Raw genomic sequence first — 25,754 nt, forward strand, 5'->3', positions numbered from 1 at the left:
TGTAATGTCAACATTCAGGATCTTGTTCAAAAACTAAATGCTGCTTTGTATTAGAAGAGTATCTGAAATAAGAGATAGGTCATCATGGAAAGTAGTCTAATTTGCCAATTTTCATTCGCTTGTGACATATGTTTTTATTGTTTGGGTAAGTTTTATGATTCAAAAAGGATGCCTCTGGCTCGTAAACGGGCGGCTCGAGTACTATGTGGTGTAAGTTCAGGAACCTCTTGTCGACTCCTGTTTAGTAGCCTGGGAATTCGCACATTGGCATCACAATATATATTTTCTTCACTGTCGTTTGTTGTTGAAAATATCATCTTATTCCCAAGAGTTAGCATCTTTCACTCAGTTAAAACCAGGCGGGAATCCATTCTACACTTGGAATGCACCTACTTCACCCTCGTGCAGAAAGGCGTGCAGTATTCTTCTGCATCCGTTTTCAACAAGCTGCCACAGCAATCCAAAAATCTCAGCAGTAATCTATTCTTCCGAGAAACTCCTCGAAAAATTAAAAAATAAGCCAGTTTCTGTGTTACGTTGTTGATTATGTTATTTAAACTTAGGTCCTGCATAGGATTCATACCGTTTCATTTTACCTATCGTTACTCTTCTGTTACAATTTACGTACTGACTCATTCCATGATCACGGAGACTTGCTCCTCAAACTGGTACGCTGTTGGCCTCCTCCGACCTTTAAACTGATTTACCCAGTGAGTCGCAGCGGATCGACAGTTCAGAGTGGACTCTAAACTAAAGTTTAGTCTGGCTGCCTCCACTGTAACAAATCATTGTCAGAGATGAAAGAAGGGGTCGGTTGTCTTCATCAATACCTGTCGTCGGAATTGAACCGTGACTTAATGATGTCGTATGACTTCATACATGTGCAAACAGTGATTAATCAGGACACAGTCAATATTTATTTTGTGTCTATTTCTTGGAATGTAAGTTGTGGTGACAGACTGATCTGTAGCTTAGCCCACGGTTTAGGTTAGGTTGAAAACTGGCAGATAGCGGGGCTAACGAATGTGACGTAATGAGAATAACTGCAATTCTTGTTGTCGAACGTATTTTCATATATTGTATTTCGGCCGTAAAAGAAATGAGGGTACAAGGAAAGATTTAGGAATACGTAATCTAAACGAAAAAAATAAAAGAAAACAGGACAAAATGAAAATGAAACGAACATGTAAACACGTAGACAGTAGCGAGGGGGTTGAGGGGTTGGGGTGGGGGGATGAGAAACACACCCGCTAAAGGCTCTCTACTTTAAATGATCTGGCAGGAGAATAAGAAGAAATATACGAGAAGTGTATTACCGTAATGGCCATTGTGCCTAAAATATGAAGTGAAGCAGGAGGAGGAGGACAAGAAGAACAAACAGATGCTATAAATGACACAACAAATCGATCTCTGAACCTTTTGCACTGACATTTTCTCACTGATCTACCTATCTAACTATGCGGAAGAAAGCAATTTTTTCTGTAAACTGCATTTGGATGACATAGCGGTTGTATGATGTATACGTTTCAAAACAGCCACCGACCAATAAACTGATAACACTTTTAAAACATTTTATTATTTCTTGTAGTTACTAGTCCCGAACATTTCGGTGGCCGCAAGATAGTTGCATTAAATTACCAATGCAATCATCTGATAGTGAACGCAATGAATCAGCAACGACAGAAAATAAATAAATGTTTTAAAACATACGTTTCCAATCTAGTGAATGATAACCGTTTTAAAGCACATTATAGCCCGTAATAACTTTCCGAGACATTCACACCACAAGAAAACAAAACTGAGATACACAAAAGGCGAAAACCTCAATTCAAAATCAAGCTATGTACATTGCCAAAGAGTTAACCACATCCGCATTACAGATATTCCTGTCTGTTTGATTTCAAACCGGTTTGTAATTTATCAGCCTTAATATTACTACCTGTGGTTGAAGCCAGCTAGGCGTTGTTCTGTAAATATTATTTTGACACATATTTTATCTTTGCCGATTTCTTTCACTTATTTTGTATTCAGGCTAATTTCCTGTTCTGAACTGATAACTAAATGTTTACTCCTGTTGTATTTATTATTACGAAACACTTTTACACTGAAGAGCCAAAGATACTGGTACACCTGCCTAATATCGTGTAGGACCACCGCGACCACGCAGAAGTGCCGCAACACGACGTGGCTTGAAGTCGACTAATGTCTGAAGTAGTGCTGGAGGGAACTGATACCATGCATCCTGCAGGGCTGTCCATAAATCCGGAGGAGTAGGAGGGGAAGGAGATCTCTTCAGAACAGCACGTTGCAAGGAATCCTAGATATACTAAATAATGTTCATGTCTGGAGAGTCTGGTGGCCAGCGAAAGTGTTTAAACTCAAAAGAGTGTCCTTGCAACCACTCTGTACCAATTCTGGACGTGTCGGGTGTCGGGTGTTGCATTGTCCTGCTGGAATTGCCCAAGTCCGTCGGACTGCACAGTCGACATGAATGCATGCAGGTCATCAGACAGGATGCTTATATGTATTGTATTGCATGTTAACCGGGGACCTAGAAACGACGGAGAGGATCCGTCCCCGCCGCAGCCGCAGTAGTCCACAACCCCACGAGGAGTACCGTAGTCCACTTCACCCCTCCGCTGCCCCACACCGAACCAATCTTTAACTGCCCCACCATGTAGTTGGAGTACCCTTCAAAATAATAAAATTGTCTTTTATGATTCAAATTTTATATCTTTTGTGGCTTGACACCTCACAACTCCCGGCTCCTCACTAACTACAGTATTTGAACCTCCTTGTGATGTTTAAAACAAATCTGTCTTGCATCTGCTTACCTTACAGATAGATTTATTGTGATAAATGCCCCTTAAGTCGCTACATTCTGAAACAACGTCCTAGACAAGTCATAACTGAAAGCCATGACCAATCACTTCGTGAAATATCGGATATATTCGACTGTTTACATAAGCAACATCGCAGTCCCCCATGTTTACAGCCAGACAGTAATCTGGTCTCCTGCCAGGCCCTCCGCATTTCGCAGCGAGTTGGCACCGACGTCACCTGCACGGTAGAAACCGCCTCTGCGCGGCCCAGGCTGTACCACCGTGTCCGCGTGTTGCAGGGTCCTCCGCCTCGCAGCAGCAGCAGCAGCTGAGCCTCCAGGAGGAGACGCGCGCCGAGGTGGAGCGGCTGACGGCGCAGATCAGAGACCTGCGGCGCCGCCTGCTCGCCCTCACCGGTCAGTGACACCACCACACCACCTGCTGGCGCTGTCTCAGCTGTCGTGCCTACAGTATCAAATATGCTGGCGCTCACTACTCAGTTTTGACACTTGCTCTCTCGTGTCTAGTGTCGACTGTGCTCACCTTAGAAGATGCCCGTTACTTTGTCTCTTTTCATATTTACTTGACGTATTAATGTTACCTACTGTCTCTAATTACTGACTGATTCTGAAATGAGATTTTCTTAAAATATGGATACGTCATTTTCCTTGCGCCATGGACTTGGTGAAGCCCTATGCTTGTTATCTTGAACAGGCAATACCTCGCTATTTGCAAGTTCCACTGTAGTCTTTTTCTTGTCGTCCTCGTTTCACACCTCTGTCCCGAAACACTAGAGTCAAATTCTTCCCTGAGTTGTTTCTTTTTTTTTATTCGTACTACAGCTATTGCAGGTGCAATTTTATCATGGTGTATACCACTGTGAGGTAACGGGCGAGTTGTGGCGCCCCGAAAAAAGTTCGCAGTTGCCGTGGGCCTCTCGGCGAGCCGCGGTTCTTCGGCGGCCGTGTGGTGCCGAACGTTAGCCGAGGTCCAGGCCAACAGTATGGCTGGGAATTCCACGGTGACGCTGCGTCGATGAAGGAGACATGCCGGGAGTGCTAAAGATGGCGGACTTTGTGGAACCTTAATGGCAGACATTTCACAGTTCGTATAGAAATTAATAGTAGCCAGATGAATCATGATACCTCAAAAAGAAACATTTACATTACAATTATTTGCACGACGATTCTGATGGTGTAATCACATTGTCAATATTTTTATTAGTTTAAAGTTTAGTATCTGACTCTAAATTATACAAGTAACAACCAGCAACGAATTTCTGGAATCTAAACGGTTCATCCGATTTCGTCTATCGACATGTGTTTCGAAAGCTATTAGTGTAAACCTAAACTAGTATAAATTATAGGCATGTAACTTGAATAGTAGATGAGTTATTGGAGGTCAAAGTGGGCGATTACTATCGATCGCGTCGGGCCATAGGTACTCCATAGTTGCACGAAAAAACGGCAGCAGCATGCTTATAAATATAATATATTTATTCATCTATGTCTCTGTTTCTATCCGATATATACTATTCATGAAGAAACTGGTCAATTGTTTACTGTTTCAGAAAGCACAGAGACATTAGGCTACTGGTTTACTGCTGTTCTGTTCCTTTGACATATGTTTACTTAATTTGTTTGTGTATTTAATAATGTGTGTTAGAGCGTGTTCATAGTCCAGCCGTAGGAATATTTATTTAATTTGAAGGTATTTAAATGTAAATCCAGTATTTCGAATGTGTTTCAATACGTTTGTGAGTGTGCGTTGGCTTGGAGACATGGAGGGGGCGCTATCGCCAATCACAGCGCTCGTTACTAAGGGAGGCGACTGCCGAAGTGAATGGAGGGGGCAGTTCTGAACAGGGCGGTGCGGGGGAGAGTACGGCACAGGACACAGAGAGTGCTGGACAGCACGGCGCAACGGACGCACAGTCGCGGGAAAGACTTGGAGAGTGGAGTAGTTTTGCGCGTGGTAACGGAAGATAGAAGTACTTGGGAGTGACGAGTGCTCTTATGTGATTTCCGTGGCTTCCGCAGTGAAGACGTAGTATGCGTTTAGAAGTGAATATCTCGCGAGCTATGTTGTTCATAACCAATTACGTGAAGTAGGAATCTATTGTTTCCCTGTTATTCAACTTATATTTTATTTAATTGCTGGACCATAGACACCAATAAGTGTTTTGTAGTAATAAACAGCATTCTTATACGTACATCTACTATCTTACTCATCACTTACAGTCGTTAAGAATCGCACCTGCAGATTTTATTTAATTGCAATCTTTCATTTGTAAAGTGCTATGTAACATTGAAATTCGCAATTCCCGAGTGATAGGAACCTTCGACCATTCGATTCATGTGTATATTCATATTGTATACTGAGGACTCAGCAGTATTTGGCTTGTAATGCGGCAACTACTTATCTCAGCCCCTAGACAACGAAACCAGCCAGTACTTTTAATATTTCAACTCTGAGTCAGAGGGTACGTACTTGAGGGCCACATCATTTCATTATTATTTGAAAACCCGCAATTGGGTCGCTCAATCACACCACATCATCATTTATTATTTGGAAAGCCCGCATTGTGCCATGGACTTGGTGAAGCCCTATTGATTGTTATCTTGAACAGGCAATACCCCGCTATTTGCATGTTCCACTGAAGTTTTTTTCCTGTCGTCCTCGTTTCACACCTCTGTGCCGCCCCTCTCGAGTCAAATACTTCCCTGAGTCGTTTTTTTTTTTTTTTTTCAATACTACAGTTATTGCAGGTGCAATTTTATCCTGGTGTATACTACTCACTCTCTATGCCATATGGGTAAATTCTGACTTCTGCCTCATTTTAGTTCTCATCCATCAGCCGTGCAAGTCTTTGATGTGCAACATTCCTCGTTGATACCTGTACGAAATCTAGTCAAAGTTCTCTTCATCCTGAAGAAATCAGGCTGGGACAGCTTCTCCACACATTCATTCTTCAGTGCCATATTTTTTCCCAACGAAGGATGATATTGTGTTAATAGCTCTAGTATTCTGCAGTCTGGGTGTTCAGGGAACGTTCCACCTCGAATATTATATCATCCTTCTGGTAAAGCCTTCCATGCAACACTTTTTCAATCTGAGGAAAGGGGAACAGGGCACTGACTGCCACGGAGGGACGAGGCAAAATTTGATACCCCGATGCAGCAGTACGTGTGAATCCTGTGCTGAATGAGCCATAGCGTTGTTGTGGAGTCAAAACATCACCTTGGACAGCTTCCAACAATGCTTTGTCTTCAAAGTAATCTCGTCGGGAGATTGCGATAGAACGCTCCGGTGGCTGTTTTCCCCTCATAGCTATAATCTGTAGCACCAGAGAAGATTGAAAAACCGCATCTTGCCCGATGATGGTTGTGTCTTCTTCGTCTTTATCGGCGGTGGTCAGTTCCCATGTTTCAACTGTTCGCTTTACTCCTTCACCTTTGGGTCACACCGATACACTCAGCACTCGTCCAAGGCGGTCTGGCGGGTCAAAACATCAACCGGGTGGGCTGACATTCCCACTACCGGCTCGGTACGGCCGTCTTTCTCAATGTGTGTGAGCACTCTCAGAACCAGCGGGCGGCGACCGTCGTCTTGTTCAAAATGTCGCGCCAGACGCTGAAATCTGATCCAGGAACAATTTTCACTTTCTCCACTGCCGCCTACAATGTGTTGCGCCGGTCTACGATAACCAGCGCCGCCACTTCTGTTGCGATTTCCGATTTTTCATTAAGAGATAATGCGTAACTTCGCCGGCCGCTGCGAGCGAGCGGTTCTAGGCGCTTCAGTCCGGAACCACTCAGCTACTACGGTCGCAGGTTCGAATCCTGCCTCGGGCATGGATGCGTGTGATGTCCTTAGGTTAGTTAGCTTTAAGTAGTTCTAAGTCTAGGGGACTGGTGACCTCAGATGTTAAGTCTCATAGTGCTTACAGCCATTTGAACCATCTGAGTCCGTAACTTCCTTTTTCGTCTCTCAGACTTATTTAACGACGATGGAAGCTTGTGTGAGAACTAAGCAATGGGTCATAGTATGGTTCGTTTGGTGCAGACTTTCACCAGCTTAGCATGGATTCCTACAGCTTCGTTCTCATTCTAATAAACGAAACGAATTACCCAACTATACTCCATCAATCGGCTGCGGCATTTCGCTTCAGCACCTTTAGCGACGTGCAACGGCACTGTGGTGCAGTCATTTCAATTTCCGCCAGGACTGCAGCCATGCACCTACAAACGCAAAAAAAATTAATTACTTAGCTTTATTATTTATAGGTGACAATTAAAACTTTATCCTTTCCCATCGTAGTAGTCTTATGTACCACAGATGAATCGTGTGTTGCCGTTTGTTTTACTTGCTATTGACCTTTCGTGTCCTTCCCTCCATATCTCTACGCATTGTTACTCTTAAATTGTTGCAAGACACGGAAAACTCCTGTTGCGAATCATTAATCCTGTAGTCAGAACGGTACGTTACTTTTCGTGAAGTACCACCACTTGTCTTATCTCTACAATAAGAGTTAATTGCCAGTACATGGTCCAGCCTGATATTTCATCAAGGTCTGACTAGATATTACTGCCATTCACAAGTTAAAACCGAACTCCACTGGCAAAATTTCGGAGTCGCTAGGAGATATTTTCTGAGTACTTTGGTATGAAAAACGCGTCGTCCCCGCTGGCGTATTACAAACTAACTGAATTGCGTTTCATTTTCCATTCCATTCATCTTTGTATCTCTGCTGCAGTGAAAATATCTGCACACCGTTTTAAATGTTTGTGGCATGCGCCGTGTGTCTTGTTCGTAAACATACTTGATCCATTCGCTGACTCCACTTGGTGTTGATAGCAGTAACGTCGCTCGATTCCGTGTCTGCTTCGTTTTTCCGGCCGTTCCACCTGTACGTTGACAGCGATGCACAGCAGTACGAATAGTTTTAGTGATGAAGACTTGGCCGATATACGCCTCGTGTATTGGGTCACTGAATGGAATGGAAAACCTGCACAGCGGCGCTATGCTGAGCTCTTCCCGCAGCGACGGCAAATCCCGTCACCTCACTTTTGCATCTGAATACGGGGGCCTACGAATCTACGAGAAACCAGATTATTCCATGTTACAGACCTTACTATTATAGCTAAAGTATTTTCACTGAAAAAAGGTGGAACCGCGCGACCGCTACGGTCGCAGGTTCGAATCCTGCCTTGGGCATGAATGTGTGTGATGTCCTTAGGTTAGTTAGGTTTAAGTAGTTCTAAGTTCTAGGGGACTGATGACCTCAGAGGTTAATTAGGTTTAAGTAGTTCTAAGTTCTAGGGGACTGATGACCTCAGAAGTCAAGTCTCATAGTGTTCAGAGCCATTCGAACCATTTTTGAAAAAAAAGTAACTGGGACAGCGAATTGAAGTAATCATAATTACGCTATTAGTCTGTAACGAGCCACCGGTCACCACAGGCCCCTTGTACCACAACTCTCAGAAAATGTCCCTGGACGAATTTACTCGTAGCATCACATGCGAAAAGCTTAAGTTACCGACTATTGCCATGTGCTAAGTGACTAATGTCTACCGTGATCAGGAACTAGTACACTACTGGCCATTAAAATTGCTACACCACGAAGATGACGTGCTACAGACAATAAATTTAGCCGACAGGAAGAAGATGCTGTGATATGCAAATGATTAGCTTAACAGAGCATTCACACAAGGTTGGCGCCGGTGGCGACGCCTACAACGTGCTGACATGAGGAAAGTTTACAACCGATTTCTCATACACAAACAGCGGTTGACCGGCATTGCCTGGTGAAACGTTGCTGTTATGCCTCGTGTAAGGAGGAGAAATGTGTACCATCACGTTTCCGACTTTGATAAAGGTCGGATTGTACTTCGAACAGAGGACGTTACATTTCCGATGTGTTACGACCCGTGGCTCTACCCTTCATTCGATCCCTGCGAAACCGTACATTTCAGCAGGATAATGCACGGCCGCGTGTTGCAGGTCCTGTGCGGGCCTTTCAGGATACAGAATATGTTCGACTGCTGCCCTGGCCAGCACATTCTCCAGTTCTCTCACCAATTGAAAACGTCTGATCAGTGGTGGCCGAGGAACTGGCTCGTCACAATACGCCAGTCACTATTCTTGATGAACGGTGGTATGGTGTTGAAGCTGCATGGTCAGCTGTACCTGTACACGTCATCCAAGGTATGTTTGACTCAATGCCCAGGTGTATAAAGGCCGTTATTTGGCCAGAGGCGGTTGTTCTGGGTACTCATTTCTCAGGATCTATGCACCCGAATTGCGTGAAAATGTGATCATATGTCAGTTCTAGTATGATATATTTGTCCAATGAATACCCGTTTATCATCTTCATTTCTTCTTGGTGTAGCAATTTTAATGGCCAGTAGTGTAATTAATATACGATATGAAAAACCACGCTCCAATTTCACTCCCCTGGGGCCTACCAGCTGCTACTTAAGTGGTCATAGATGACTCCCCATCCAGGACAATGTGCTGTGACCTGGCTCTCAGGGAGTTCTCGTTTCAGTCGCAAAGCTGCTGAACTACCACTGTCCTACCGCCGTCACTTTCTCCTCGGCAGGTATGCATGTCGTTTGTCTGCCGTGCGTGGCCACCCATACTGTGGCTCCTTCCTCGATGATTCCTTTGATCACCGGTATGAGACGCTTCCCTCTTCTCTGTTACCTCCTGGAGTCCGCTTTCGGCACTTGCTACGGTGTATTAACTTCACATTACCTGCAACTTGTGGGTGTGAACGCTTCACCAGCTTGGCTTCGTTAAGCGGCCGATGTTAACTTTGGATGGCTCTCGGACTGACCGTGGGGTCGGGTGTGCCTTTGTCATTGGCACCCGTGTCTTTCGAAACTGGCTTCTGGCACACTGCTCAGTATTTACAGCCGAGCTCTTTGCCCTGTATCAGGCCACGGAGTACATCCAGCAACACAGCCTTTTCAATTGCGTCCCCTGCTCAGACTCACTCAGCGCCCTTCAAAGTATATGTGCGCTGTACACCGCCCATCCCACAGTGCAGCAGGTCGAGGAAAACTGTCACTTGCTCACTCTTGCTTGTTGGAGCCAGTGTGACACTTCTGTGGGTCCCCAGTCATGTCGGTCTGCCAGGAAACGAGGCTGCTAGCGCTGCTGCCAAGGCTGCAGTCCTCTTACCTCAGCCCGCGAGTTCCTATGTTCCCTCCGATGATGTCTGTGTTGTCGTTTGTCAGGAGGTGGCGTCCCTTTGGCATCGCCAACTATCCCCCCTTCACGGGAATAAGCTCCGGCTTATTAAGCCTCTCCCAGCGACTTGGACGACCTCCGCTCGGCCCTTCCGCCGCGAGGAGGTCATTTCAGCTAGGCTGCATATTGGGCACTGCCTTTTTAGCCATCGTCATTTGCTTAGTGTCGCTACCCTACCACTTTGTACACACTGCGCCCAAGTTTTAGCTGCCGCCATTTCATGATGGAATTTTTTAATCGTTTACGTTTCCCTCTGAGTTATCGGCCGTTTTAGCAAATGACGCGCGGGCTATCGACCGCGTTTTATTTTTTTATCTGCCAAAGGAATATGGCGAAGGCCATTTATAGTTTTGGACCTCCGTATCTGTATGGTATCTTTCTTAGCCCTTTTTCCACGTGCCTGTTTTTAGCTGTCTTCTATTATGTTAGTTGGGACTCACGTATAGTCGTTTTCTTAACTCCCCTCTGTCTTCCTGTTGTGTAGTCTGGACTTGGGCGTGTATGATCCCAGTTATTTTCTGCTCCCTAATGCAAAACGAAACAAACAAAACAATCTACAATAGTGACTCAGACTAATTCTTACATAAAAAATGAAGCGAGTAGGGGACTTCAGTTTATATATGTGAAGAGAGAAGAGTTATTAGACATTTTATTTGCTGTAAATAAGTTACACGAAACTGCAACCAGTCACTTTTTTTTAATAATTATGTTTTATTCCATGAACCGGTTTTCGAACCTTTTCAGCTTCAAGTAATGATGTAACTTCCTGAAACCATCTGAAGATGAAGCTGAAAAGGTTCGAAAACCGGTTCATGGAATAAACCATAATTATTCAAAAGACACGTCTACCCGTTCCTTAGGAATAGTGTTATTAACAGGCGGACAGAAAGACAGACGGTTAAGAAAATTGCCCAAAACTTTTTTGTGTTAAATAGATACAAATTAACATTTTTCCTCCATTTATACTAAAAAAAACCTTGATTCCTCCCAGTTTCCATGTTTCCAGGTCAATGGGAAACACTCTATTCATTTTGATGAGTGATTTTACGAGTATCAAAATATGTGACACAAATAGTCGTGTCTTTTGATTGAACTAAGATAGGAACTTAAAATGTGTGTACCGTCAAGAGACCATTTACCTGAATACGTGACGTTAATTTGAGCTTGATAAGACTGTACGTTCCTGAGAAAAAGGGTTTTCAATAGTCGGGGACACACACACACACACACACACACACACACACACACGGGTAGATGGACAACAGAGCGATCCTGTTACAGTACCGTTTTTACACACTGAGGAACGAAACCCTAAAAAAGTTATGAATTCAACAGCCAGGGGCTATTTTATTTATAAGTAGTAATCATATGAGCTGCGTTCATGCCATCCACTACGATGAATAGTCGAGATGTAATTTCAGTTAAATTCCTCAAAATTTCTTAGAGTAGCGCATCCATTATGGTGTGGGGACGTCAGATTGATATTCATTATATAGACTGCCAGTTGTCCACTTCCTTGCTAGTGTCATACCTTTTTTGTAAAAAATAAAACTAGCGTAGCGTAGTGACAAATATAATGATCAGGTAGCAACGGAACACAATTCCCGTGAACACGTATAGAATTAATTACATCGTGGAAGCGTATAGAAAAAGAGACTTGCTATCAGATCTTCAAGTATATGGCCAGATTATTGATGTCTACGTTTATCTAACAGTTTCTTTGTATGGGGTCACGTTACAGACTCTGCTACGGGAAAAGAGTTGGCTAGAAATCCGTTGTATTTAGACGTGAAAATAGTAACAGCAAAGTGTCGAACATTAATCCACACAGTAAAAGGAAGAGATTAAGTCTGAGTCGTGGCTCGACAAATACTCATTTTAACGAAAGCCCAAGAAACACTACGCCACGGAGGAATATTTCTCTAACTGAAATGGACGCAAAATAAATCTCCTGCTGACAGTCAGCACACTAAACTCTTTCACTCTTTGATACAAAACGCCACGGAGCTTTAAAAGCAGCATCAAAATCAAGTAGGAGGGAGGTAGAAACTGTGTGTTCTGAAACAACGCCAGAGCTTAAGCTTGACCTACCAATCCTTTCCCAACGCCGCCAATGCTGCGAAAAGACGGCCGAATACCGAGTAACTTTTCTCACTGTACCGTGGAAATACGAATTTTTCAGTCTGCGGAAGAGTTACTTAGCTACTTATGTTTTGTCACCAGCACGTAGAACGTCACAGCTTACATATTGTTAACTTTTTTGTATTAAAATATGACTGTATTCTGATCGTGTACAGAAGACTTCACATAATAAGAAATAGTACTCAGTTAAATAACGCTAGTAAGTAATAACACATTTTTAATAAATATCATATAAGTCTGTAAATAAGAGTCCTGTCCTGTAGCGAATATTCATTGACGTCAGCTGTTTGTGACACGCCAAACTGTATGCCAGACCGGGACTCGAACACGAATTTCCCGATCGTCGCCAATCACTTCGGTTATCCGAGCACGCCTTCAGGCCCGGTTCAAATTCCATATGTCACGTAGTCACAACATCATGCTCACATAATTAATGATACCCGCCGAAGAGTATAAGGCGACCGCTCCCGTCAAGCAGGAAATCCGGGTTCGAATCCCCGTACGGTACAAATTTTCATTTTTCGCCATCGAATTATTTCAGTGCTTAGTTGCTGCTGCCGTCGGTACTTCGGCCTAAACATTGATATTTACTGAGCTGTACCAAATAAGTGGAGTCTGTTTCTTGGATGTGTCCAGCCTAACAGACACATGCGTATACATACTACACTGTCCAGTCACGTTAATGTGACCATCTGCCAAAAGCGTGAGTAACCACCTTTTGCAGGGCGACACCTGAAGGAAGACAGTGAGGTTCTGGAAGATACCAACAGGGATGTGGAGTCATGCCAATTCCAGTGCCTTGTTCAGCTGCGCTACGTTTCTCGGTTGAGGATCCATGGCGTGAACACTCCAATCGAGGCGGTCCCACGTACTCTCGATTGGGTTTATATCCAGGGCTTCTGTTGACCAGGGGAGTTCTGTAAACTCTCTCTCTCTCGTGCTCCTCGACAATACAATGCGAGCTATGTGACAAATTGCATTGTCCTGCTGGTAGATGCCATCCTGCCGAGGAAAAATAATCTGCATCTAGCGGTGGACAAGTTTGATACTCGTAGATATATACTTATGTTGGGCGACAGTGCCTTCCAGAATTCCAGCATCCAGTTAATGCCACGAAATCATTCCCCAAGCCATAACTCACCCTTCTGATTGCACCGTGTTCGCTTCCAGATGTTTCACAGCATACTCACCAACAGCCGTCTGTGCAATGGAGCAAAAAACGTGATTCATCTGTGAAGGCCTCCTGCCGCCACTCAGCTGTACTGGCGTACGGATTGCAGACTTCGTACAGTGTCATCTGGGTGTATGAGCAATCAGCGTTCCGTGAATAGTCATTTGCTGAATGGTTCAAATGGCTCTGAGCACTATGGGACTCAACTGCTGTGGTCATAAGTCCCCTAGAACTTAGAACTACTTAAACCTAACGAACCTAAGGACAGCACACAACACCCAGCCATCACGAGGCAGAGAAAATCCCTGACCCCGCCGGGAATCGAACCCGGGAACCCGGGCGTGGGAAGCGAGAACGCTACCGCACGACCACGAGATGCGGGCTCATTTGCTGAGACACTGTTGGTAGCCCCTGGTTCAGATGGGTGGTTGGTTGCTCACCAGTTGCGCGCCACTTCGGCCGTTCACCCCTGTCATCTATGACCTGTAATACAACACTGTTGCCTCAGCGTCAGTTTTGTGATAGCGCCAGTTTGCTACACACGGTGTGCTTGCTCTAACCATGGCGTCATGCAAACAGTTTACAAACTTAGCCGTTTTTGAATTGCTTCCACCTTTGATGCCGAAAGCCAATAATAATGCCCTTTTGGACGCCAGAAAATGCGCTCCGTTTCCGCACATTACAACAATGGTTGCACTGTTTTCCGAGTGGCCCAACATACAATATACAGGGTGAAACAGCTAAGTCATAACATCAACCGCTTGTATCTCCCCAACCGTAATAGATACAAAGATTCCGTTTGGACAGTGAATTTCATGGACAGGGGCTACTTGAATACATTTCATGTTTGTGCTATTTTTTATTACATAGATATGAGGCCATCTTTGGTTTTTTTAATGGAATCCTATTTTAAATTTTAGCGTAACATGATGAGCTTAAAAATACTGTTTCAAATATGTGTATATCATAATATTTAGGCGAATAGTTTTTGAGACGCACATACGTTCTCGTATCGTGTTCGTTCTTCGAAGCTTCGTTGTTCAATGCGACCTTTCCTGTTGACCACTGAGGAACTTAACAGGGAAGGCGTTGTTTTCCTGCATCCCGATAACGCCGCAAGGTGACGCACAAGGTAGCTGGAAAGAATGGTATAAGTGTGCTGCTGGGGTAATGATACATCGCATTTCTGTCACAGTTCCTTGGAGCAGACATGTGCACCAACGAAGAAAAGTTAGACATGCTTCTAGTGTATGGTGAATGCAGAAGAAATGCTGTTAGAGCAATAAAGCGATATAGAGGGCTGTATTCTGATCGTGAGCGTCCTACGCGCCAGCTTCTTGCACGTATTTGCAAGAAACTACTTGAATCGGGATCGTGGAACACCAAACAGAGCACAAGGGAGAAAACTGCAAATGGCGAGGTACATGAAGAGGGCGTTCTAGCGTTGGCGCATAACGACACTACTGTTTCGTCGTGACGTATGGCCTCGGAATGTGGTATAAGTCAGAGAAGTGTTCTACGCATACTTCACCGGCATAGATTTCACCCGTTTCACTCTCCGGTGTGGATTTCTAACGGCGCCAGGAATTTTGCCGGTTTTCTCTGCAGGGCCTACAAGATGATCCAACGTTTTTTCAACTGGTGCTTTTTACTGATGAAGCGACTTTCACCAATCACGGTAATGTGAATTTGCATAATATGCATTACTAGTCAATAGAGAACCCTCAGGTACAGCATCAGCAACCGCGGAGTGTTAACGTGTGGTGCGGCATCGTCGGAAATGTTGTGGGGCCGTACGTCATTCCGGGTATACTAAATGGCAATAAGTATGCACAGTTCCTACGAAACGTTCTGCCCATTTTGCTGGAAAAGGTACCACTAACTACTCGTCAGTGTATGTGGTTCCAACATGACGGCTGTCCTCCTCATTCTTCCAGTGTGGCTACAGAGCTGTTAAATGAAAAGTTCCCGTATTGTTGGATAGGACGACGTGCTGAAGTGAAGTGGCCAGCCCGGTCTCCTGATTTGACCCTTCTTGATTTTTTTCTGTTTGGAGCAATCAAACATAAAGTGTATGCTCAAGTACCAACTACTCCAGACGATATGAAGCAACATATCATCGAAGCGTGCGCTGATATCTCACGTGACACCCTCGTAGCCGTTCACAAATCATTCGAACTGCAGCAGAGGGAAAGCATTTTGAGCACATGCTGTAGTAAAGTTTTGTATCATGTACAGTATGTACTTTTCATCTCTGTGTGTATTTGATTCGTATTGTGATCAATAGTAAATATTTTCAAATAAAAACAAATACGTACGAAATAATTGTGACCAATAAGGACCTCCTCATATACATTTGTATTTCTGTTACTTAAAATGTATTAACAACTTGCAGCATTTTAATACTGTATCTTGTCTACTATTTTGGTATCACAGTTGTCAAATAACTGAATAATATTTGCGCCACATCATCAGTTAATTTTTGATCAAAATGTCGCAGTATGTATTGCTATTGTCGGGTAAATGGGTGTGTTTGTCTAAGGACGGAGTCGGGACGTTTACCATGTACTCTACACAACAGGAAAGGTCGCATTGGACAACGCCGCTTTGAAGGACGAACACGATACGAGAACATATATGTATCTCAAAAACTATTCGCCTAAATATTAGGATATACACATATTTGAAGCTGTCTTTTTAAGCCGATCATGTTACGCTAAAATTTAACATAGGATTCCATTTTTAAAAAACCAAAGATGGCCTCATACCTCTGTAATAAAAAATAGCACAAACATGAAATGTGATGTATTCAGGTAGCCCCTGTCCCCGCAATTCACTCTCCAAACGGCATCTTTGTATTTATTACGTTTGGGGAGATACAAGGGGTGGGTGTTATGACTTAGCTGCCTCACCCTGTATATACGCTCCACTGCTACTACTTTCACCTCCCGCCTGTGAGTGGTCACTGCACGTTGACATCGAAGATAGGCGGTGATCATACTAATGAATCTGGACCGTGTTTATCTGTAAGCTTGACTGCTGTGATATCCCTAGTCCGGATGCACAATACAGTCCGAACCCCTTGTAGGAATACGGGAAACTCTGCGAGCAGCAAGTGAGGTAACTCAGCAAATAGCGTTAATGCATTTTAACCCTAAAGTCACTAGTAGCACACTTTTTATTGGCGAATGGAAACGTTAATTAACAAATATGTAATTACAATTTTGTTAAATAACATCTTTTCGTTTTTTAATTGCTGGTTGTACAGAATGGAAGTATTCATAATAAATTAAAATTAGGTAAAAAAATACGAAATGTTAAATAGGAGATAAAATACCTTTTTATTTCTAGTTACCGAAAAGTAATATTGACGTATACAATTTTTCCATTTATGAAAATGGCATTTCATATATTCGTATGTAATTTTAATTTCGACTGTCGGGAAAGTACTCGGAACACCAAGGACTTTTCCGACATCAACAAAATCTCGTAGACGTGTTTCTAGATGATGTCTATAAAAATTTTGGTCCACTCGGATAAGAGAGCGTTTGTACCGCCACTACGAGGATGTATGTCAGGTTGTTGTAACGGTCATGTGCGTTAGTTACCTATGACATTGGATGCGGTAATTTGATATTAGTGAAGAATGCCTTTAAGGCGACAAACCTTCTATCAACGAATCAGCATGGTTTTAGAAAGATCGCTCGTGCTAAGCTCAGCTTGTCCATTTCTCACATGATACTGTCGATGAAGAATAACAGACACATTCCATATTCCTAGATTTCCGGGAAGCATTTGATACAGTGCCCCACTGTTGGCTCTTGGTTCAAATGGCTCTGAGCACTATGGGACTTAACTTGTGAGGTCATCAGTCCCGTAAAACTTAGAACTACTTAAACCTAACTAACCTAAGGATATCACACACACCCATGCCCGAGGCTGTTGGCTCTTAACGAAGGTACGGGCATATGGAAAGTGCACACACATGTGAGTAGCTCGAAGAACGAAATGTGTTGTCCTCGACGGCAAGTGTTAATCAGAGACAAGGGTATCGTCAGGACTGCCCAAGAGAAGTGTGATTGGTCTGCTGTTATTCTCTACATACATAAATGATTTGGCGGACTGGGTGGACAGCAATCTTTGGTTGTTTGCTGATGATGCTGCAGTGTACGGTAAGCTGTCGAAGTTAAGTGACCGTACGAAAATACAAGACGGCTTAGATAAAACTTCTAATTGGTGTCATGAATGGTAGCTAGCTCTCAATGTGGAACAATGCAAGCTAATGGTGATGAGGGAATGACAACAAACGTGTACTGTTCGGTTACCGCATTACTAGTATACTGCTCTACACACTCGAGTCGTTTAAATATCTGAGCGTGTCGTTGCAAAGCAATATGAAATGGAACGAGTATGTGAGTCGAGGGGCATGAAAGGGAAGCAGTGGTTGGGAAAGGAGTGAGACAGGGTTGTAGCCTCTCCCCGATGTTATTCAATCTGTATGTTGAGCAAGCAGTAAAGGAAACAAAAGAAAAATTCGGAGTAGGTATTAAAATTCATGGAGAAGAAGTAAAAACTTTGAGGTTCGCCGATGACATTGTAATTCTGTCAGAGACAGCAAAGGACTTGGAAGAGCAGTTGAACGGAATGGACAGTGTCTCGAAAGGAGTGTATAAGATGAACATCAACAAAAGCAAAACGAGGATAATGGAATGTAGTCAAATTAAATCAGGTGATGCTGAGGGGATTAGATTAGGAAATGAGACACTTAAAGTAGTAAAGGAGTTTTGCTGTTTAGGGAGTAAAATAACTGATGATGGTCGAAGTAGAGAGGATATAAAATGTAGACTGGCAATGGCAAGGAAATCGTTTCTGAAGACGAGAAATTTGTTAACATCGAGTATAGATTTAAGTGTCAGGAAGTCGTTTCTGAAAGTATTTGTATGGAGTGTAGCCATGTATGGAAGTGAAACATGGACGATAACCAGTTTGGACAAGAAGAGAATAGAAGCTTTCGAAATGTGGTGCTACAGAAGAACGCTGAAGATAAGGTGGGTAGATCACGTAACTAATGAGGAGGTATTGAATAGGATTGGGGAGAAGAGAAGTTTGTGGGATCACAAATTTAGCATTGGAGGGCAGCGTGGAGGGTAAAAATCGTAGAGGGAGACCAAGAGATCAATACACTAAGCAGATTCAGAAGGATGTAGGTTGCAGTAGGTATTGGGAGATGAAGAAGCTTGCACAGGATGGAGTAGCATGGAGTGCTGCATCAAACAAGTCTCAGGACTGAAGACCACAACAACAACAACAACATGTGAGAACTGTGGTACGGAAGGCGAATCGTGGACTTCGGTTTATTGGGAGAAATTTATGAAAGAGTGGTTCACTTGTAAAGAAGATGGGATCCGTACCAGGTCGTACTGAAGGAAGACAGCGCAGAAATTCAGAGACGGGCTGCTAGATTTGTTACCGGTAGGTTCGAGCAACACGTAAGTGCTACAGAGATGTTTCAGGAACTTAGATGGGAATCCCTGGAGGGAAGACGACGTTTCTTTTCAAGAGACGTTATTCAGAAAATTTAGAGTATCGGCATTTGAAGCTGACTGCTGCCAACATAGATTGTGCGTAAGGTCCAAGGAGATCAGATACCAGAAATTGGGGCTAATATGGAGGCATATAGACAGTCAATTTTCCCTCGCTCTGTTTGCGAGTGGAACAGGAAAGGACATAGCTTGGGGAGTATGGATGTATATGTAGATATAGGAAGAATCCCTCATCAACATTTCACTGAGTTTGAATGAGGTCGTGTTTTAGGCCTACGAGAAGCTGAATGTTCCTTCTGCGATACTGCAGAAACACCCGGCAGGAATGTGGCCACTGTACATGGCTGCTCGCAGCAGTGGTCACGGGAATGCACCGTCACAAAAGGACATGACTCCAGACGGCCACGTGGCACTGCCGAGAGGAGCGAGCATCGTGTTCGACGACGGCTCTGGCGCATTGTAGTGCATCTGCAGCAGCAATTTCAGCTGTAGTTTCACTACAGCAACGTCACGAACTGCTAGATATCTGTTACTCCATGGACATCTCCGAATCAGACGCTCCGTAGCGTGCAGTGCACTGACCCCAAACCACCTCCATTTGCACCTTCATTGGTGTCAATGGAGAACTCACTGGAGGGTCGGGAGGAGTCTGTTGAGTTTTCTGATGAAATCTGGTTTTGCCTCGGTGCCAATGATGGCGATACGTTGATTAAGAAGAGGCCTGTTGAGGCCTTACAAACAACCAGTCTGCGTGCTAAACACACTGGAGCTACACCTGCAGTTATGGTCTGGTGCGATTTCGAATTTCGGCAAGACCATTCTCGTGGTTGTTCAACGCACACTGACTGCAAAATTTCTACGTCAATATGGTGATTCGACCTGTTGTGCTACCATTAATGACAGCATTCCAGTGTGCATTTTCCAACACGATAACGCTCTCGCCCACATAACTCTGTTGTAACCCAGCATGCTCTACAGAGTGTCGACATGTCACGTTGCTCCGCTCACTCACCAGATCTGTCTCCACTCGAGCATGTATGGAACATCATCTGACGACAATTCCAGCGTCATCCGCAACCAGAATTAACCGCCCCCGTATTGACCGAGCAAATGCAGTGAGCATGGAACTACTCGTACATCCCACAAACTGACGTCCGTCGTCTCTACAACAGGATGTATGCACGTTTGTATGCTTGCATTCCAAATTCTTGAGGTTACAGCGATTATCAATGTATCAGCTTCTCACGTTTGCAATGGCTTTTCTCACGCCCATTTTAACCTGTGATCTTGCAGCATTAATCGCTTAGATATTTTACCTAGACAAATGAATTCCTGAAATTTCATTACTCCACATTAATTAGTTTTTTGGTGTTGCGATTTTTTTTCGTCAGTGTGCTCACGTACCATCAGTAATCGAAAATAAACACGCTATTTCTATTAAAATTTAAGCTTTCATATTTATTAATTAACATTCATATTGCTTAATCAATATGTATTTGAAAAAGAGTAAAAGAAAAAAAATGTGTTGTGAGCAAGATAAGAACCAGTAACATTTAGTTTCTAAGCTCTTCGTATGTATCAAAACATGTGGTGTGTGGTAGAAATCTTCTCAGTGAAAAATCTAAAATGTTCAGTGAGAAAAATTTACGTATACTACAATAAGAATGCAGTGGGAATGTATTCACATCTGTTGGACAAATGTTATGAAAACAAACACAACGAATGGACATTTCACGACAATTAATCTGTAAAAAACACACCACATGTCATAAAGAAAGCGTTTAAACCGTCTGAGGATGAATCACAACGATTCGAAACCGGTAACGGTACCCTTTGAATAAAGGAACTAAAAGTAAATTTGTGGCTGGTTGCTGTCCCAACACCATCAACATTTGTCTTCAAACAACAGCCACGGTCTCCATCATGTCATCATATGACAAAATTGCAGTAACATTTAGGTTACGATCTCCATATGCTCAGGAATGAACTACCTACAAATGTTTTATACTTAATAGAACTCAGAAATCTAACTTTGAAAGATCATTTTTCTAACCATTTTTGAGAATTATGTCATAATGCTTTGGGAAACTGACTCTTAGTGCTCTGCTTCAAATCCCATAACTATGAAACAAATCGGAGAGGACCACTTTCTAACCGAGCGAGGTGGCGCAGTGGTTAGATACTGGACTCGCATTCGGGAGGACGACGGTTCAATCCCGCGTCCGGCCATCCTGATTTAGGTTTTCCGTGATTTCCCTAAATCACTCCAGGCAAATGCCGGGATGGTTCCTTTGAAAGGGCACGGCCGAATTCCTTCCCCATCCTTCCCTAATCCGATGAGACCGATGACCTCGCTGTCTGGTCTCCTTCCCCGAAACCAACCAACCAACCAACCAACCAACCACTTTCTAAGGCGGCTTTGTTAGTGATTTGGTTCCTTCCTAGATTTTCAGTGGCACAGAGTTCGAAAGCGAACAGTCAGACTTTTTAAGAAATTCTGAAATGTTTCTTTTATTTTATGTATTTCCTCGTTATTAGAATTCTAGTTTTTGAAATGTGCTACTGCAGAAGAATGTTGAAGATTAAATTGGTAGATCGGATAACTATATTCATGAAGTTGCAAAGCTGGTTCTTTTTGCTGATGATAAAAGTATAGTAATCACATCCAACGAACAAGAATCAGCTGAGGAAATTGTAAATAATCTCTTTAAGAAAATTATCAAAAGGTTCTCTGCATATGGACTCTCACTAAATTTCGAGAAAACACAGGATATACGGTTCTGTACAGAAAATGGCATAACAACGTTGATAAATATAGACTTTGAACAGAAGTCTGTTGCTAAGGCAGAATATTCAAAATTTCTGGGTGTGTGCATTGATGAGAAATTGAATTGGAAGAAACACATTGGTGATCTCCTGAAACGGTTAGGTTCAGCTACTTATGCTATCAGAGTTATTGCAAATTTTGTAGATAAAAATATCAGTAAATTACCCTACTATGCCTATTTTCATTCATTGCTTTCATATGGCATAATATTTTGGGATAATTCATCATTAAAAGGAAAGTATACATTGCACAATGGTGTGTAATCAAAATAACAGCTGGAGCCCACCGAAGATCACCTTGCAGATATTTATTTAAGGAACTTGGGATATTCGCGGTACCTTCGCAATACATATATTCATTCATGAAATTTGTTATTAATAACCCACCTCATTTCAAAAATAACAGCGAAGTGCATAGCTACAACACTAAAAGACAGGATGATCTTCACTATTCTGGGTTAGCCCGCATCTCGTGGTCGTGCGGTAGCGTTCTCGCTTCCCACGCCCGGGTTCCCGGGTTCGATTCCCGGCGGGGTCAGGGATTTTCTCTGCCTCGTGATGGCTGGGTGTTGTGTGCTGTCCTTAAGTAGTTCTAAGTTCTAGGGGACTTATGACCACAGCAGTTGAGTCCCATAGTGCTCAGAGCCATTTGAACCATTTTGAACTATTCTGGGTTAAATCTAACTTTGGCACAGAAAGGGGTGAATTATGCTGCCACAAAAATCATTGGACATTTGCCAAACAGCATTAAAAGTCTGACAGAGCCAACCAACATTTTAAAAAAAATTTAAAAGAATTTCCGAATGACAGCTGCTTCTATTCAACAGATGAATTTTTAAGTGTGAAGTAGTAACTGTAAAAAAAAAGTGTAAGGAAACTTATTTTAAACTGACACGTTCCATATCACTACGAAATGCCGTATTCGTTATCTATGGAACAAGTATTAATGTAATGAAATTTAATAAAGATGTGCTGAGCAGGTTTTGTGGCACAGCTTGACTAACTAAGGGCTACATAGATTGGTCACAGCCTCAGACATCACAGAATAGTTGGAAATGGGTCAATTCAGTGAGTTTCATCAAAGGTAGACGTGCTTGGCGTCCTAGCATGCTAACAGTTTTCATTTCGCTTCACACGGAAAGGGACGAGCTGATTTGTTTGTTTATTCACCTATGTAAAGCTTGTTGGTTTCCTGTTCTCTGCCGGCCGGAGTGACCGATTGGTTCTAGGTGCTACAGTCTGGAACCGTGCTATGGCTACGGTCGCAGGTTCGAATCCTGCTTCGGGTATGGGTGTGTGTGAAGTTCAAAATGGTTCAAATGGCTCTGAGCACTATGGGACTTAACTTCTGGGTCATCAGTCCCCTAGAACTTAGAACTACTTAAACCTAACTAACCTAAGGACATCACACACATCCATGCCCGAGGCAGGATTCAAACCTGCGACCGTAGCCGTCGTGCGGTTCTAGACTGAAGCGCCTGGAACCGCTCGGCCATCCCGGCCGGCTGTGTGTGTTGTCCTTAGGTTAGTTAGGTTTAAGTAGTTCTAAGTTCTAGGGGACTGATGACCCAGAAGTTAAGTCCCATAGTGCTCAGAGCCACTTGAACCATTTTTTTTTCCTGTTCTCTCCTATAAACATCAGCGAATGGGTGGACGTGACAGTGAGTGTGTTTGAAATATTCCTCCTGCACATCTTGAGTCAGGAGAGCAATGAGCTAGCAGTATTCACTTAACCTTGTACGTGGGATCCTCAGGAACCAGAGAGTTGGCCAGTGCTAGTACATCAAAGGGGTGCGGCTGTCAGGGCATTTCCTAATGGGAGCTAGCTCTCGCCACTTAACGGAGAGGCGACCGATTCTAGCAACAGCCCTCTTATAGTGTTGACAAAAGTATTGCACTTATGTGGTTTATGCTGTTTGAGTTTAGGGAGAATACCAAGTGCACTGAGGTGTTACTGGGAATTTTGACTGAGGAGGGAGGGGTGCCAGGGCAGCCCATGTGGTAGTGCAAAGCCGCTGTGTCAGGGTGGCGTAGTGATTAACGCATTTGCCTAGTGGGCAGGAGACCTGGGTTCGAATCGTTGCCTTGGCACAAATTTTCATTTGTCATTTCAGTCTACATTTATACATCACAGATTTTTGAGACTTGAAAAGGTCTCTAAAACTATATACACCGAAGATTCAAAGAAACCGGTACACCTGCCTAACGTCGTGTAGTGCCCACGCAAGCACGCAGAAGTGCCGCAGCACAACTTGGCACGGACTCGACTAATGTCTGAAGTAGTTCTGGATGGAGATGACACCATGAATCCTGCAGGGCTGTCCATAAATCCGTAACAGTACGAGGGGTGGAGATTTCTTCCGAACAGCACGTTGCAAGGCATCCCAGATATGATCAATAATGTTCATCTGGTTCATTTGGTTGCCTGCGGAAGTGTTTAAACTCAGAAGAGCGTTCCTGGAGCCACTCTGTAGCAATTCTGGACGTGGGGGGGTGTCGCATTGTCCTACTGAAATTGCGCAAGTCCGTCGAAATTCAAAGGACATGAATGGATTCAAGTGTTCAGACAGGATGATTGCGTAGGTGTCACCTGCAGGAGTCGTATCTAGACGTATCAGGGGTGCCGTATCACTCCAACTGAAACTGCACGCCCCAAACCATTACAGAGCCTCCTGCAGCTTGAACAACCCCCTGCAGGGTCCATGGATTCATGAGGTTGTCTCCATAATCGCACATGTTTCCAGTCATCAACTGTCCAATGTACGTGTTGACGGGCCCACGCGAAGCGTAAAGCTTTGTGTCATGCAGTCATTGAGGGTACACGAGTGGGCCTTCGGTTCCGAAAGCCAATATAGAAGACGTTTCGTTGAATGGTTCGCACGCTGACACTTGTTGATGGAACAGCACTGAAAACTTCAGCAATTTGCGGAAGAGTTACACTTCTGTCACGTTGAACGATTCTCTCCAGTCGTCCTTGGCCCCGTTCTTGCAGGATCTTTTTGTGGCTGCAACGATGTCAGAGACTCGATGTTTTGCCGGATTCCTGGCATTCACGGTACACTCGTGAAATAGTCGTACGGGAAAATCCCCACTTCATCGCTATCACAGAGATGCTGTGTCCCATCACTAGTACGCCGACTATAACACCACGTTCAAACTCACTTAAATCTTCATAACATGCGACTGTAGCAGCGATCCGATCTAACATTTGCGCCAGACACTTGTTGTCTTGTCCTGTTGTTTTCCCTGATCGAGTCGTCAAGTTACGGCTTCCTGCGGCGTTTACCATCTTTGATACGAATTGTTTGCGATCTTGCGGGCATTGGAGCAGATGAGATGTGTTCCGAGTCTTAAGTTTCTCATCTGTTCTGACTCGCTGAGTGCCCTTCAGACCGTGCAACACTTGTACCCAGCGGATACGGTCGTCCAGAACATCCACGATGCCCTACTCCACCTGCAACGGCAGGGGAAGGAGGTTTCTTTCTGCTGGGTGCCGGGGCACGTGGGTATTAGCGGAAACGAACTGGCGGATGTGGCTGCCAAAGATGCGTGTTCCCTCCCTCGCGTTGTCGAATGTGCCGTCCCCCTCCATGCTGTTACCTCCCTTTTGCGTTTTCGTGTTATGCGTCAATGGGAAGAGGAGTGGCTGGCAGTCGGTGAAAATAAGCTGCGTCTGGTCAAGGCCACCACGCGGTCATGGCGTACGTCCTACGAGTCAAGCAGGCGGGACGAGGTTCTCCTCACTCGCCTCCGCATCGGGCACACTCCCTTAACGCACGGTTTTTTACTGCGGCGGGAAGACCCCCCCAATATGCAGTGCTTGTGGCGTCCACATTACTGTCCGCCACATTTTACTTGAGTGTCTTTTATTCTCTGACCAGAGGGCGGTGGTTTCCTTGCCACCGGATTTGCCCTCTAATTTGCAAGACGACGCAACGACTGTGGTTAAGGTCTCACGGTTTTGCGTCCTGTCCAATTCGTTGCCTCGGATTT

At 43.9% G+C, this 25,754-nt stretch overlaps 1 protein-coding gene across 1 annotated transcript in view; it reads left to right on the plus strand.

Moving 5' to 3' along the window:
• LOC126241377 (chondroitin sulfate N-acetylgalactosaminyltransferase 1-like) overlaps window positions 1-25,754 on the plus strand; it is a 380,337-nt gene that overhangs the window by 160,588 nt on the left and 193,995 nt on the right. Inside the window, exon 3 of the mRNA XM_049948001.1 lies at window positions 3,122-3,238. Coding sequence (XP_049803958.1) covers window positions 3,122-3,238 — 117 coding nt within the window. The remainder of the gene's footprint in view (window positions 1-3,121; window positions 3,239-25,754) is intronic.

This window comes from Schistocerca nitens, chromosome 1 (genome assembly GCF_023898315.1).
Source record: "Schistocerca nitens isolate TAMUIC-IGC-003100 chromosome 1, iqSchNite1.1, whole genome shotgun sequence".
NCBI classification, from domain to species: domain Eukaryota; kingdom Metazoa; phylum Arthropoda; class Insecta; order Orthoptera; family Acrididae; genus Schistocerca; species Schistocerca nitens.